The sequence below is a fragment of the Apostichopus japonicus genome, chromosome 18 (assembly GCF_037975245.1).
Source record: "Apostichopus japonicus isolate 1M-3 chromosome 18, ASM3797524v1, whole genome shotgun sequence".
NCBI classification, from domain to species: domain Eukaryota; kingdom Metazoa; phylum Echinodermata; class Holothuroidea; order Aspidochirotida; family Stichopodidae; genus Apostichopus; species Apostichopus japonicus.
The window spans coordinates 9,287,682-9,303,967 of NC_092578.1; the positions used below are offsets into that span (position 1 = coordinate 9,287,682).

General features: G+C 36.9%; 2 protein-coding genes across 6 annotated transcripts in view; one reads left to right on the forward strand and one right to left on the reverse strand.

Moving 5' to 3' along the window:
* The first annotated feature begins 256 nt into the window (after positions 1-256).
* Positions 257-6,316, forward strand: LOC139958557 (pyridoxal phosphate phosphatase PHOSPHO2-like). 4 transcript variants are annotated; one of them, XM_071955691.1, is made up of 2 exons: positions 257-532; positions 2,350-6,316. In XM_071955691.1, exon 2 carries the CDS (start codon positions 2,378-2,380, stop codon positions 3,149-3,151), a length of 774 nt encoding a protein of 257 aa, XP_071811792.1. In that variant the 5' UTR covers positions 257-532; positions 2,350-2,377; the 3' UTR covers positions 3,152-6,316. The 4 variants fall into 4 exon arrangements, with proteins under 4 accessions (XP_071811792.1, XP_071811791.1, XP_071811794.1 ...); XM_071955690.1 differs by having other exon boundaries at positions 262-532; positions 2,370-6,316; XM_071955693.1 differs by lacking the exon at positions 257-532 and adding an exon at positions 898-915 and having other exon boundaries at positions 2,370-6,316.
* The window catches only part of LOC139958558 (ORM1-like protein 3), a 29,075-nt gene continuing 18,069 nt past the window's right edge, over positions 5,281-16,286 (reverse strand). For both annotated transcript variants that reach the window (XM_071955694.1, XM_071955695.1), the window contains exon 4: positions 5,281-9,756. In XM_071955694.1, the coding sequence (XP_071811795.1) occupies positions 9,621-9,756 (136 nt within the window). In that variant the 3' untranslated portion in view covers positions 5,281-9,620. The remainder of the gene's footprint in view (positions 9,757-16,286) is intronic.

Consider the following 16,286-nt stretch of genomic DNA (forward strand, 5'->3'; position numbering starts at 1 on the left):
TTGTCTTTATACAAGAACCAATGTACCACGACATCATAATTAGTGCCATTGTTCTAAATCGTCCACCTCCAACCCCCTTTCCCCGTTCCCATCCCTTAACTGTTGGCAAGTCAATAATCAAGTCACGTAATGTAGTATTTTGCCCAAATCAATTCATGTCTGACAGCTATATGTTCGAGCCAAGCCCAATGGATCTACCAGATTCCAACACTCGTCTGTACATTTGATCAAGTTCTTGCTGTCACATGTACACAAGTTTTGTAAACAACGGCTTTCCCAAACGCGTAAGTCCGCTGTCAGCTGCAGACGACGTATTACGTAATAGCTTTGTTTACTCCAGTCGTAAGTCGTGCACATTCGACTTCTGCAGATAGCTATGCGCGAGACTTGAATTTTGAGTTCGACCTCCTCTATGCAGTGAATATACTGCGCATAACATCACAGTTGAAAGCAAAATCGCAAGCAAGTTAGTTAAATCAAGGATTGCAAAAACGTTTCTGACATTGAGCCACCCTGGACATAAAATTACACGGTAATATACTATTACTAGTTCCACGAATTTAGCCTAGTTCAATAAGTTGCCGGTATGCATAGTACTACTACTACTTATGCCTACAGTAATAATATCTCAAATTTTTTTCGTAACGTTAGGGCTTGATGAAGTGTCCATTCAAATTATTTAACAACAGTGGCATTCTGCAATCACACAGACTGCTGTACAGTAAAGGCTTCAGTTCTGGTTTAACTGACAATGTTATTGTTGTAGAAATTGTAGGGCATATCCTGTTCCTAATGTAACATGTGTTCCAGGATTTCCAGAAGGCCTTTGATAAAGTTCCCCACCAGCATCATTTACATATCGTGAAGAGTATGGGTGTCAATGGGAACTTTTGTCTTGGATCGAGAATTGGCTCGGTAATAGGAAATAGAGGGTGGTAATTAAAGTCTGTGCTTCTTCTTGGCAGGACGTTATTGGTGGAGTTTCACAAGGGTCTGTTTTGGGTCCCTTGTTGTTTCTTGCCTAGCCTATGTTAAAGACATTGATTGAGATATTTTGTGTACAGCCAAGAAATTTGCTGGTGACACCAAACTGTATTCTGAGATCTCTTCTAAAAGCGACTCTGAGAAATTTTAAATGGATTTGGATAAGGTTTTTCTGGTCTCAGGGATGGCAAATGCTTTTTAATATTGATAAATGCAAGGTGATGACTATTAGTAGCAATACATACTGTACACTCTTAATGGTGAGGAGCAGGAGGTCTTTATTGAAAGAGACCTGGGTATCTACATTGACTGATCTATGCAACCTTCTAAACATTGTTTCGAAGCTACTTGAAGAGGTAATAGGGTTTTAGGTATGATCAAGAGGAACTTCAATTTTCTAAAGAGGACATACTTGTTAGGATTTATTTAGCAGTTGGTTAGGCCTCATCTGAAGAATGCTGTGCAGGCTTGGAACCCGTATTTTGCTAAGGATAAGGACATGCTTGAGAAGGTCCAAAGGAGGGCTACTAGGATGATTAGTTCTTTAAAGCGTGTTCTTATTATAGGCAGTTAACTTACAGCTGCTGAATCTCACCACACTGGAACTTACAGTAGGAGTTTACATGGTGACTTGATTCAGGTTTTCAAGATTGTGTATGGTTTTGACAATATTTCCTTCACTGACTTTTTATATTTGCTAACAGTAGTAGAAACAGAGGTCATTGTCTTAAACTCCAGAGGTACAAAGTAGGATTCGTATTCAGCATACTCTTTTTTCTAATAGGGTTGTGAATGAGTGGAACGGTTTGCCTGAGAAAGTTGTACTTGCAAGTAGTGTGAATTGGTTTACTTTAAGAATGCTTCAAATGGACAAGCACTTTAAGCATTATTATTGGATCAGATATTTTGTGTCTCCATTTTATTCCCTCTCCCATAGGGTCCTTGATGGGGACTTGATTGTTCCTCCTGATCTTTTTTTTCTACTATAACTACTATACTTAACGTGATGCATTGTACATAGTAATCCTGATAGGATGCAGCCTATTGTACGTACACAGTGTAGCCTAACTAGCCACAAAGTCATGGAGGTCTGTGCTTAATGTACACTTCAGCAGTACACTAACACTTCTTTGAACCAAAGTAAGAACGAAGCAAAGATAATACAATGTCACAAAGAATATTTCTGTTGGTCCCAGAATTGGCCATACAGTAATTCTTTTTCAGAGGCCACTGACTTGCTGGAATATTGTACTTTCTTAATTTCAGTTAAAGTGCAAAAACCCGGTATTGATATATACCATAAGGAGCTTACAATTTTCAAGTGCCTGTAAAATACATTTTTAATTAGTATTTTAATACACTCAGAATTTCCTATTTTCTTTCAGTTAGTGAAATGCAAAGCACTGAGTCAGATACTGGCCGTGGCCGATGCTTACTGGTTATCGATTTCGACCACACAATTTCCGAAAAGAACACAGATAGTTGGGTTCTCAGATCTCTTCTCTCGGAAGATACAGTTGAAAAAATACTTGCTTCAAGGCAAACTGAGAAATTTCCATGGCAACAGGTGATGAGAAATGGGTTTCAAGCTCTTTATAATAAAAATTGCTTCAAAGACCAAATTGTCAATGCGATAGAAGAGATACCTCTAGTGAACGGCTTTGCAAAGTTTATAGAATCGGTAGGGAAACAAAGTCATTGTGAAATTATCATTGCTTCAGACTCGAACACAGTATTCATCGAAGCATTACTGCGGAAGCATAAACTGGTTCCATACATTGACCATGTTTTTACCAACCCAGCAAATTTTGATAACCAAGGCCATTTACGACTATTTCCTCATCATTCCCATTCTTGCAAAACTTGTGAACCAAACATTTGTAAACAGAAGATACTAAGGCAGCACATGGAGGAAAGAGAGCGGAACGGGGGCAAATATGATCAGATTTTTGTGATCGGAGATGGAGGCAATGACTTTTGTCCGTGTAAGCTTCTGACAGAGAACGACGTCATCTTCCCTAGGAAAGGGTACCGGCTCATAAAAAAGTTGGAGAGGCTTTCAAAGTCTGGTGATGAAGAGCCAGTCCTTGCATCGATTGTGCCCTGGGAGGATGGAGAGGACCTGTTAGCATCCTTTAAGCAAGTTGCAGGTCTCCGGTTAGAATAGGAATATAGAACAATAAACCAAATGTTGTTAAATAAACTGCTCTTTGCATTGAGTTTTTCCACAATTTGGCAGTGCTATTCTTGATGGTGAGGAAAGATAAATTATCTCCTCAAAGATTTGACAATGAAATGTCTGATGGTTTAAATTAAATTTTGTGAGACACAAAGTTTCTTTCATTCCTTAGTAATTGATACCGTCTCAGGAAAAGCTTTCAAGAATTTTATAACTTATAAAAAAATATCTTATCTTTTCCTTGAAGAATTATTTCTTTTCATCTCATTCACTGTACATTTTTACTTTTAACTGGAATTTCATTGATCTCTTGATGGAAGTGAAAGCTGTCATTCACTCACTGTTGTATTAATTAAATATCTTTGTCCTACTGTACCTGGACTCCACCTACTTTCCTTGGGAAGGACATCATTTTTTAACTTATTTGTTAGTCACTTTAACTGTTTTGGAACACACCAGTATCTCCATTCTTCTAGCTGCCATCACTCCCCTGCAAGACTAGAATTGCCTACAGTCAAGCACTTTGTTGCATTTGCTCTAACAATTCCTCTTTCATTCGTCATATATATGTTTCAGAAAAACACCTTACTGCCAGGGTGCATAGTGTCAGAAGACTGCATGAAGCCATTCAGAGAATCTGCTCCCTATCCAGATCATCTACATTGGCAGTGAAGGTCAAAAAGGAAAGAGATTGTGACGACAAGCTCCCTTTCGTTGTTAGTTGCCACCCAAATCTTCTCCCTCTTCAGCAAATCACCACTAACAACCACAACATTCTCCTCACTTCAGAGGGACTCCAACAAGCAGTCCCTGAAAAACCCACCATCGCCTGTGGAACCTTCTTATGCGTGCTGCTGTTCCACCTCTTAACTTCTAACCCTACACCCATTCAGCATGGTACTTTCAAATGTGATCGTACTTCAAGATGCATCGTCTGCAGCCACCACATTGTTGAATTCAATTCCATCAGCAGTCACATCACCCAACTCACACACAAGACTAAGGGTAACATCACTTGCACAACCTCTAATGTCATCTATCTGACTCTTGTAGTCTGTGGCATCCAGTATATTGGTGAAACCAAACCACCCTCAAGATGTGGTTCTATGGTCACAGATCAACAGTCAACATATTGAAGACTAAGATCCCAGTTTGAACACATTTTAATGACATGTCCCCAGAGGGGATTGAATCCTTAGGTAGCCGTCCTGACCTAGTACAAACCAGCAGAGAGAGACTGGATGCATCACCTTCGCACCATTCAACCTCATGGACTCAACATTCAGGAAGGACATGACTAACCTTTCTTCTGCCCCCCCCCCTCCCTCCATCATTCCTTGTTTCCCTTCTGTCACCCCTCTCCTCTAGAAGCTCTCTTCCACCTTTTTTTCTCCACACTTTTCTGTCTTTATCCTTCTGCAGTTTATTTCCTAACCTCTTTCCATAATCCTCTCTTGGTCCCTCTACTGTTAATCTCCTACATCACCTCAACCCCCTGTTGGTTTCTTTCTTCTCTCCATCCCTCGTCTACTAATCCTCTTACATCTATCTCTTTTGTGTTCACCCTGCTCATTGACCTGTCTGTATTCTGTGCTTGTATTTGTCCCTTCTGTTACTGTAACTTGTCATTCAGCCTCTGAAGAAGATCCTGCTACAATCGAACATCAGGCCCTCTTACTTTAACAAATTATCTTGTACAGGCACTTTAGTGGATAAGCAGTTTTCTAACAGTTTGTTTTATTTTAATTATAATGGTACACGCATGTACTGGGGCAGATTGACCCTTTGGCATACTGGCTCCAACCATTGCACACTTGGGTCCGAGACATAGCCAGGTTGACATGCCAAATATGCTGATTTCATCTTGGTTGTCAAGGTTCTATGTAGTTTTATACAGGTTGCCAAATACACCACTTGCTTCAAGGCCCCACCGTCGCCTCTTGGATCATGAAGCTGGTAGCAATTTATGGCCCATTCCACCCTGCACACATATACTGCAAAGCACATCCATTTTATGATAGAATTGTATTGTGTGGTACAGTGTGAATTAGATTGATGCCACAATGCAATTTGAAGCTAGCCAAACGAAAAATGAAAAGATAAAAAAGTCCACTTGATCTTTGTGATCATAAGTGTTTATTTCTTTGATATCAGATCAATACAAAATTCATGCATATCATATCGTCATATTTTAAAACTGGAATACCAGTAACTACACCACCAGTAAATATCATATGAACATCTCTATAAGCTGCTATTATACTTTATAACTGCAATATGATTCTCAATTTCAGCTGACAAAGATTAACAAGTATGATATTAATTCAATATATTCAATAATATTATGAAACTTCTTTCTACAAGTTTAGACAAGTTTCATCACCCTGTTAATGGTTTCCTTTAGGTCTCAAACTGTCACTGTTTGTGGCAAGATTCAAAAAGAGACTTATTTTCGTTTAAGTTGAAGCATCATAAGATCACAAAAATCCTCCACTTACTTATTCGAAAGTCTCATCTGTTTTGATTTTCAAGAAAGTATTGACAAGATAATGAATTAAACATCAGCTGCTGCTAAAAAATTAAAATCAGTTTAAATAGCAGTATGGTACGTTTGCCTTAGTAAGCAGTCAGCATGTATTAAGTTAAATTGAGCTTTTCAACAAACATGTAGAATATTAAGGATTAACGAATATGGTGTCTCATGTTATATTGGAACTTGAATTCCAAAGGATTACTCCAACTTTTACTGACAGTACGCGTAGAATGAATATCATGTTGTCTATATCATGAATGCTTGCAACTGTTTGTACTGGCAATAGGATTGATTTCAAGCACCATATGAGTGGACAGTTTACAGAGGTAGTAGCACCCAAAACTGTCTCAGGTGCCTGACAATTCCTCAATCGATATGTTCAACAATCGACGTACATAGTTAAACGACGACTTCATTATTTGTGTGATGGGGAATGAGTCCCCCCGAATGATCCTAACATCTTCTTGTTCTGTTAATGATAGGTTTCAATTTCTGCATACTGTATCTATGTATTATATAGAGATCATAAAATATCTGATAAGAGAATTCAGCTGTAACTTTAACCTCTCTCAACCAATCATACTAGTGTCATTTCAATTTTGCATACAACACAAGACAAATCACTTCAAAAAATAGTTAACCGTTGCAAAGAAATACTGCAGAGCAATGGTGAAAAAACATCCAATCAGAAATATACATTAAGCCCATGTGACCCTGAAAATTAATTATGCAGGCAAGGTTAAATTGTACTGAAACACACACTTGAATGATAACATACAATACGAGGTGTAAAATGATCAGGAGAGAAAATAAAGTTCAGTTTAGTTGACGACCACTAGTTGATAAATATACACTCATATATTTTATTATTGCAATTCTAATGTCCCTAAAAATAAGGTTTCCTTTACACAAAACAATTATCGACAATATACAGAAGAGGACAAAATTCACTTAAAATATTCATCTAATTCTAATTGTTGAAGTTAAAGAAGAAAAGAAAAATACATATTAAAAGCAAAACACACAGAGGAAGGTCCCCATGTACAGATACCATTCTCAACTTATAATCATTCCGGATGTACTAAACAGTTGAATTTTCTTCACTTCCAACAGAAAGTCATATTGTTTAACTCAAAAGTTAATTCTGATGGAGCGTTCTTCCTCTTGTGAACGACATGTAACAAATTTTGTCAAGAAAACTCTCAGAACTACTGAAGTGTCACGTTTTGAGGTTACTCTACATGATGTAACCCTAGTAGATGACATGGGGAAATTTTGCAATGCTAATTCGAGCACAAATATTCTTTTATAAGACAAAAGGATTGGCTCTGTGGTTTAGTGCTATCCATGAACTATGTGATATCATCAATAATTTGATTAGATTTCACCAAAGTGAGATATGCTTTATATCTTGTAAAGGTCTTTTGACAAAACTTTATGATCCTGCTAGATTGGTGAAAAAATTCATTAAAATGTCTCAAGATAATGTCTCAAGACAACAATTGATATTTTCGCCTATCACTGTATCAAATTTTACCTTTGTTGACACAATTTGTTCTGAAAGGTGGTAACAATTTGCCTTTTCAAATGTTGCAACTAAAGGGTTCATCAGTGCAGCTATAAATAACACAGTATATGAGTTACCAATTACACATCACCCAAGACTCTGCAGCTAAAGGGTTCATCAGTGCAGCTACAAATAACAGAGTTAATGAGTTACCACAAACACACCACCCACCACTCAGATGCACTAAAGGGTTCATCAGTGCAGCTACAAATAACACAGTATATATGAGTTACCACGAACACACCACCCACCACTCAGATGCAGCTAAAGGGTTCATCAGTGCAGCTACAAATAACACAGTATATATGAGTTACCACGAACACACCACCCACCACTCAGATGCAACTAAAGGGTTCATCAGTGCATTTGTCTCTCTCCTAGCAAAAAGAAAGAGAAAATGAATTCCCCACATGGCAGAACCTATGGTTCAAAAAGCTCAAGAAAAGAAATAAAAACAGAAATAACAAATACAATTTCTTATTAAAGGTTGATCTTCGCCTTAAGGAATTACTCTCAAAAATCCAAACAAGGGACTTAAAAAGCTAGAATTGAGGTTGGAATTACTGAATCAGAAAGTTGACTTGGTTGTACCTGTGACCAGCACTTTTACGACCTGCGTGTGGTTACCACAGCAACTTTGAAGCAGTTTGAACACACATGAGAAAAAGAAGGATGATATTTAGAAATAACAGCAAAATGCATTTCATACACTTACTAAATGACATAACTTATAGAAATGAGACTAATTTAAATTTTAATTATTATTTCCAATCAAGACATAAGCAAGGACTGAAAAGTATCAGGTTTTGTTTCAGACAATCACTATACTTGATACCAAACATATATATGACACCATGTTGTTGCATGGAGGACCCACATTGGGAACTAGTAAAACTTGTGCATTGAGGGAGGGGTTATGTAACAGATATTCATACAGGCTAAATACAGTATTTACTAATTTTCACACACATTGAGACTCATTGACAGCCATCCCTCCCCCCCCCCATCCTCACCCACCTCAGAGAGATAAGTCTCATCCCTTTGTTTCTTCAAACACAAGTTTGATAATTAAACTTGCCCTGATAACATTTTACAATTTCAACGTATAACCTAAACCATAGCCTCTCAGCACTTTTAAATATCTCATTAGAATGTTGGTAATTAACAATAGTTTACTTGTACTAAATCCCGAATGGATCATATTGAAATACATTTTATTCACTTCATAGAACATTAATGAAACAGATATGACCACCAGCTTTAATGAGAGTTTTTAATAAAATATCAAAGATGACACAGGCTGTCATCAAATGTGTCTAAATATTGAACGTAGCATTTCAGGAGGAATTGAATATAAAGATAAACCACTCCTTTGGGGGATTGATATAGCAACTTTATGAGTTCCCTTCTAATATTACAGCACACAAATGACCCTGTGTATTTATTGGAAACAAACGATAATAATCTCGGAAGATAGGACTAAAGATATACAGGGAAAACAAGTCTCTTTCCTCATGGTTAAATATTAATCTGTTTCCACTAAGTAAATAATATTTAGCTTGTGCTATGTAACTGAGAGACATCTCTACTTAAATGGACTGTAAAATGCCCCTCAAAAATGGCTAGATATGCTAAAATGGCCACAACCTTTCACACCTTAACGACACTTTATATAGTATATATTTGAACAGTTTGTATATAAATTGACAATTTGTCAATATTTAAAGTAATAATTCTGTGACAATCTCGTGCTCATAAATACCCATTGCGACATAATTCGAGCAAATGTATACTTCTCCAAAGTTTTATAAAACCATCAAGTGATGGGCCACTTTTCATGTCCCTTTTTATTTCCAGTAACTGAATAAATAAAGGGCAATGAATGATATTAACTTTTATCTATGGAAGAACTAAATTTAAAGGCATGATAAGCCTTGCATTCAGCAATGATTTTACTTACTTTTAGTGGTATCCACAGATTTAGCCTTGATAACTCTGAAGGTTCATGTCCTCCAGTCTGCCCTGCATATTCAGGCTATTTCTCACTTGTTAACATGTAAACAACAATACATTACTTAATAAATTTCAATCCCATTGACAACGGCATCGAGCGCTTGGTATGACTTAAACTTTATTTACAGTACAGATATGCAATTAAAGTTTACTACTTTTCTGACAATTGTTTATACGTTAAAGGCTGTTGTGCACATTTCAACATACTACTAAAATGAACAACGTTTCCATGACAACAGACCCCTTTTCCTTATCTCTGTATACCCTCATCATACAAGTCACAGGGTGCTACTGGTAGGCCTTTGAACTTTGCGGTGTATCTGTTTCATATTGGTACTTGGTCTTCAGTATTTGTTGATGCCCAGTATTCTGACGCCGTGAAAGATCGGAAGCTTGGCAAGGGTCACGAACAACGTTGACATCAGGTTGATAGCAAAGTGAATGGTGTTGTACTTGGAGTAGAATGTTGCAATAAAAAACCTGTAAAAAGAGTTTAAGAAAATAAAGGTTGTTATGCTAAATTTGTTGTGAGGGAAAGTTATCAGTAAAGATGGGAAGTAAACTGGTTAATGCTTGCATCGATGTACACAGTATCTTAATAGCAATCTCAAGATGTAGTAAACTCAGTGGTTTTATGCTAGACATAATTGAGGGCTCATAAAATACCAGTCATTGCAATATCCTCAATAATATCACGTATGTCAGTTGTCAGTTGCGATTTGGCCACAGTGTGTGATCTGTCACTTGCAGCCCTCTGTGCTGCCTCTGTTACTGTTCTGGTTCTGCTTATTTAGTTTTATTCTCGTAGTTGTTCACTAATAGTTTGTTTATTGTATGGTTGTGTTTGTATTCACTACTGTTTTATGTTTACTGTCGACGGGAAATAATTTCTGTTTTCTGAAATGGACAATAAAAGTTTCTATCATCTATCATCAATGGCAACAACTACTGTACCCTGGGGTCCCTGGCTATTTGATCACGTTACCCTTGGTGACCTCATGATGTAATTAGTGAACAGTACAGTACCTCAATCACCATTAAATTTCATTGTCAAACTAAGAAAGTCAGTGCTCAAAAATTGGCAAAGTTTCTGTCCAGAAAACCAACTATTAATAGGCTGCATGAGACATACATATTCAAAGCTCTAGAAGTACGTTATTACGAACAACCTCATAAAAAAGTTCTGTGTTTATGCTTATTTTTACATCTCTTTCTCTCATCTTGGCAAAAATGTCAAGGCATGATGGCACCAGGCTTTCAATATTGCTTAAAATTGCATTGGTGCCATTTTAAGAGCTGAACAATTACCATGAGGCCCTGCTATTTCGATACAAATAAAAAAATAGAACAATGAAGTTTTTAAGTTGACACAGAGTTTAACTGTTCTGGTTCAAGGTTTGTCAAAAGGACACAAATCATCATGCTGTATGCATTATCGATCAACAATAATCCAAAATGCTGACCAGTTTGAAGTGATCTTGCTATAGTGTGTTAGTTTCCATCCCAAAGTAGAAACATGATGGGAGAGTCTTTAGATGCGGGCATGTAACAGTGCAGTTATAATGTTCTCCATTTTATGTTGAGGTCATTCCTTTCCAGATGAAGAACTGCTAACTTTTACAGTAGCCCTGGAGGCAATTATTCCAATGACCCCCCCCCCCCTCCCGGCAACTATTTTCTGGTGCCACTTCCACAAGGAAGTTAGTAGAGAACTTTACATCATATCCAACCACTAAAATATTTCCCTATAAGCACTGTACAGTACCTGCACTCTTGTGTAAATTCTCTCAGGGGATACTAGCCTGCATCAGCTACCCACAGTACACTTAATACCTAATATACTGTACATCACTGCCTGAAGATGCTGCTAATATTCTTCCCGATAAAAGCTAACAGTAGGATCATGTTAATTAATTTAGGTCATCCATGGCCTTGAAAGCTTTGTATAATTGCATGACCTTCCATTTTTTTTCCAATTTTTTTTTTTTAATCATCAATGTTTGTTGCTTAATTAAGAACTGCAGACAGATTAGTAATGCCTGTTTGGAGACAAGTGAACCAAGCAAGAGACTGGTAAGGACTGTTAAATGTGGAATAATCATTCTTGGAGCCATATTTCCTAAATTAAATAGTTGTCTGTTTGCACAGCGCTCATAAGTTACAAAAGAGAAACCAGTTAGGACTGTTTGTGTAACATGAGCTGTAAACAGCTTACTTCCTGAGCTGACACTCCTGGATTGATTCAATTGTTTATGATTATCCTAAATTATCCTATTGTTATGAATATCCTTAAAATATCCTATTGTTTATGATCGTCCTATTGTTTATGATTATCCTATTGTTTATGATCAACCTATTGTTTATAATTCTATCATGCATGAGGTTCAGGTTGAATCTAACAGATGCTGATGGATTCTGTGGAGTTACCACATAAAATTTAAATTCTCCAAAGTTTAGACTTTTTCTAACTCGTCAAGCTATTTGGCCATATTATGTATGCTTTTGAACCCTTCTCCCAACATAGCTACAATCCTTTTTCCTCAGCGAGCATGCTACAGTAGCTACAGTACAATAGTGATACTAATAATATTTATAATATTCCAAACTTCTAAAGCGCCTTATCCAATAAAATATAAAATGCTCTAATGCCGCTATACAAATAAAAGGCAAAATGCAAACGAAGAAGAAGTACTGTAGTAAACAAATCAGAGGTAATGTACTAATTCAAAAAGTACAGAAAGTAGCGAAAAAGATGAAAAGCTAAAATTTAATATAAACAATCAAGTATCACTCATTCAACAAAGTTCTATGTAAAAAAGACACTATATTGTAGAGTGGCTGTTCTTTTCACTGAATTTCTTCAACTTCTATACAGAATGTTGTCATCTGGACAAGCAATGCTGCATTGCATACTACTCTACTTAGTCAGGATATTTTGATTGTCACTGCAGTGATTTTGGTTTATTACAATGACAGTACTACAGGATGTGACCTCTCACCAGCCGGAGATAATGTGTGACAAATTGGCCACATGATTTCAAAATTTTATGGGGCATATTTAACCATAATCTGTTAACAGTATTGGAATATGTAGTATTTGAACGATGTTCCTGGCAATTGTATGATCCATGGGCCTGTTGTATTCATGCTGTAGTCATATCATTGAGACAGACTGACCAATACATCTTGATACCATCAATCTTGAGATCATTCTCTTTAAGTTACTTTAGACTAATTTAATTACCCGCTTAATAATCTTGTGATATCTATACTTTCAACTCTACAATATGGCGTAGAATTTTGCTGCCACTTTTTTGGAGGACAAAAACAGACAGGCAGAGATGCGCAGATCTGTCATGCTTCTCAGATTCTGCTGATAATACTTCATAGTAATCTTCCCAAGTCCATTGATGCTGCATATCCGTGCGGCTTTCCAATTAAATTAACACTTGAGTCAGTTGACAGAAATGTCAGCAAGGTACAGTATTTGTCTACTGTTGACATTCATGACACAATTACATATTTATCTATAGCAGAGACTATGGAACTGTCAAAGTAGCTCGCACAGTTACTGGATATGACTACTGCACGTTTAAGCATATAGACATTACTAGCACACGGTACATGTACAGTACTGTACTGCACTACAGGTACATATACTGTGCACAGGTACAGGTGTACAGGTAAACAGGTACATATACTGTGTACACTGTATTGCACTACAGGTACATACTGTACAGTATGTAAATACAGTACTATCTGTAAGTATATTCTTCAGCACATTTTCTGATTGGTCATCAGGAGAATTAGAGTGCATGCTCAACGTGATTAAAGGGTGTGAAGACTCGCGCAAAAAGAAATGTCTAATGCCGGTAATCTGACCTAGTTTCGAATGAGGTGTAACAGAAGTGTTAGACACCACCATCGATCCCAGAAAATACACACACACAGCTTGCTACAGTCGGTAATTAGACACTAGTGTACAGTCAGTACATACCCACAGCACAGTGTACAAACAATACAGTGATGGACATCTCAGGTCCAGCTAAAGATAACAAGGTATCACATTTCATTTACTGTACTGTCTGCATTTTGTAGCGACACGAACAAAACATCACTTGCAAGCAACGAAAAGTTAACTTTTTCAGATGGCCGCACGCGGTTTGGGGCGAGTCTTCAATGCCTTTAAAGAGCACACAAAAAACACAAAGCACTGTAAAGTGACAAAATTGCACTGTAAAATGACCAACTCAAAAAAAGAAACCAATGTGACCAGAAATCCAGAAGGCTTTCAGTAAGTTTCAAGAATGGAGACCTATTACATGACAAAATTTTCAAGTAACTCCACAAGTGTGAAATGTGACAGCTAGCTTGTCCGTGTAAAATATAAAATTGCCGAAGAAATGCCGCACTCTCATCCCCTCCTCAACACAGATTGACAGGAAACCCAATTTGACCTATGCAACTTTGTGGAGGAAGGTATTAAAGCTGGCAATTGTTATGTATAAATGCAGGTAGTACACATTATGGGACAACATCCACCCAACTACAATTTTCACAAATGCTGTACTTGGGTAAGATTTACTTTCGTTTTGACCCCTGACCACCTCAAATGACCTTTGACCTCTGCAGAAACAAATCGGTTCTTGTACTCAATTAGATGGTTGTATATAAAATTCATTATGGGACAACATCCACCCAACTACAATTATCACAAATGCTGTACTGTACTTGGGTCAGATTTACCTTCATTTTGACCACTGACCACCTCAAATGACCTTTGACCACTGCAGAAACAAATCGGTTCTTGTACTCAATATGATGGTTAAATATGTAAAATTCAAGCTTTCCATTTTGAGTTTGAGAGCTTCATCGCTCTTGACCTCAAATGACCTTTTACAATAATAGGTTTCTTCTACTCAATAAAGTGCATCAACATACTGTACCAAGTATGCAGTAACTCCAAGCTTCGTTGTTCGAGTTATCATGTTACAAAGTTTTCACACTAAGACCTCTGTTGACCTCAAATGACCTTTGACCTTTATAGAAAACAAAGAGTTTCATCTGCTTAATATGCATCCACATACTACATAAGCAGTTCATCCACTTCACAGTTTTTAGTTATCGTGCTTACAATGTTTTCAGACTTTTACCTGTTGACCTCAAATGACCTTTGACCTCCACAGAATACAAAAGAGGTCTCCTCCCCATTAAGTGCATCTACGTACTAAATACGAAGTTCACCCACCATACAGTAGTTGAGTTCTCATGTTTACAAGCCAAGGTGTAACACACACACTTGCACACCATCGCATCCTTGCATATATGGCAAGGAGTCAAACACTGTCACATGGGCAGTAGTAGAAAGTTGATCAGGGTAAATGAAATTCAAGCTGGAAAAATGTGTTATACTCTTCCTGAATGCTAGATTTGGAAGGAAAGTACAGTGACCTGGAGATTAGAGAGTATCTTTGGGAGCATTGGGGAAAACTTGCAAGAATGTTACCAGTTATAGGCTTGGTATGTGCATCGGATTCGGAGACAGATAAGAGGAATAAAGTATATGAACAGAATAACTTATGAAGAGAGCGTAGAAAAATGAAAATCAATCCATACTAATCTTTACATAAAATAAATCTGTTATGACAATAAAAAGGGTATCATTCAAATGTTCTTAATATATCAAATAAGGCCGACCTGCATAATAGGTTCTTTGTTCTGAGTACAGTGGTACTACTGTAGTCACAACCTCAAAAAAGTATTAAAAAAAAAACACATAAATATACCAGCACAGCATGAGTACTGTATTGTTTGCAATGAGTTTTGAGTGACATTACTCTTCAGTTTTTATGGTCAGAAGGACGGAATACTCATTGAAATATACAGTAGCAGGCTACTGAGCTAAGTACTATATAGTGGAATATATATTAAGTAACCAATTGTGTGTTCATTGTAAACTCAGTGATATTGTACTGTAATCACAGTAGTTTTAGTATTTTACCTTATTAACTCAGTGATATTGTACTGTAACACAGTACTGTAGTTAAGGTATTTTACATTATAAACTCAGTAATATTGTACTGTAAATCATAATAGTTTAATTTTTTACATTATAAACTCAGTATTGTACTGTAATCAAGGTAGTTTAGTATTTTCATTATAAACTCAGTAATTTGTACTATTACATAGTTAATATTGTATTATATCCTCAGTATTAAACTGTAATCACAGTAGTTTAATATTTGACATGTTTAATAAACTCAGTATGATACAGTACTGTAATCACAGTACATCGTTTAGTACTTTAAACTATAAACTCAGTAATATTGTACTGTAATAGGGAGGGCGTTGTGGTCAAGTGGTTAAGGCAGTGGACTTGTGATCTAAGGATTACAGGTTCGAGCCCTGGCCAGATCATTGCGTTGTGTCCTTGGGCAAGGCGCTTTATCTCCATTGCCTCTCTTCACCCAGGTGTATAAATGGGGACCTGCGAGGTAACTTGTAAATATAGTTGCGTGCGCCGGTTTGTGGCTGCACCCTATGGGAAGTCCCCCGGGGGACACGTGGATGTGGTGCACTGTGGTGCCCCAGGAGAGATTGATTGAATTGTGCACACTTTGGTGTGTCGGTGTGACAAGTTACCAATGACCAGGGGTTAAGTTGTAAAGTCGTGTGAGGAGGCATTAGCCTCATACAAGACTGTAAACCTTCAACTTTTTAACTTTTAATACTGAATACAGCAGTTTTAGTATTTTATATGATAAACTCTGTATTGTACTGTAACACAGTAAGTTTAGTATTTTACATTATGGACTCAGTATTGTACTGTAAATCACAGTAGTTTTAGTATTAGGATTTTACATTATAATAAACTCAGTAATATTATACTGTAACACAGTAGTTTAATATTTTACATTTGCAGGTACTCTAGCTCCCTTATATTTAGTAACATGATTGACCACTGTTCTAGTTCACTTTAAAGTACTATAAACTGTACACAGGTATTAAAG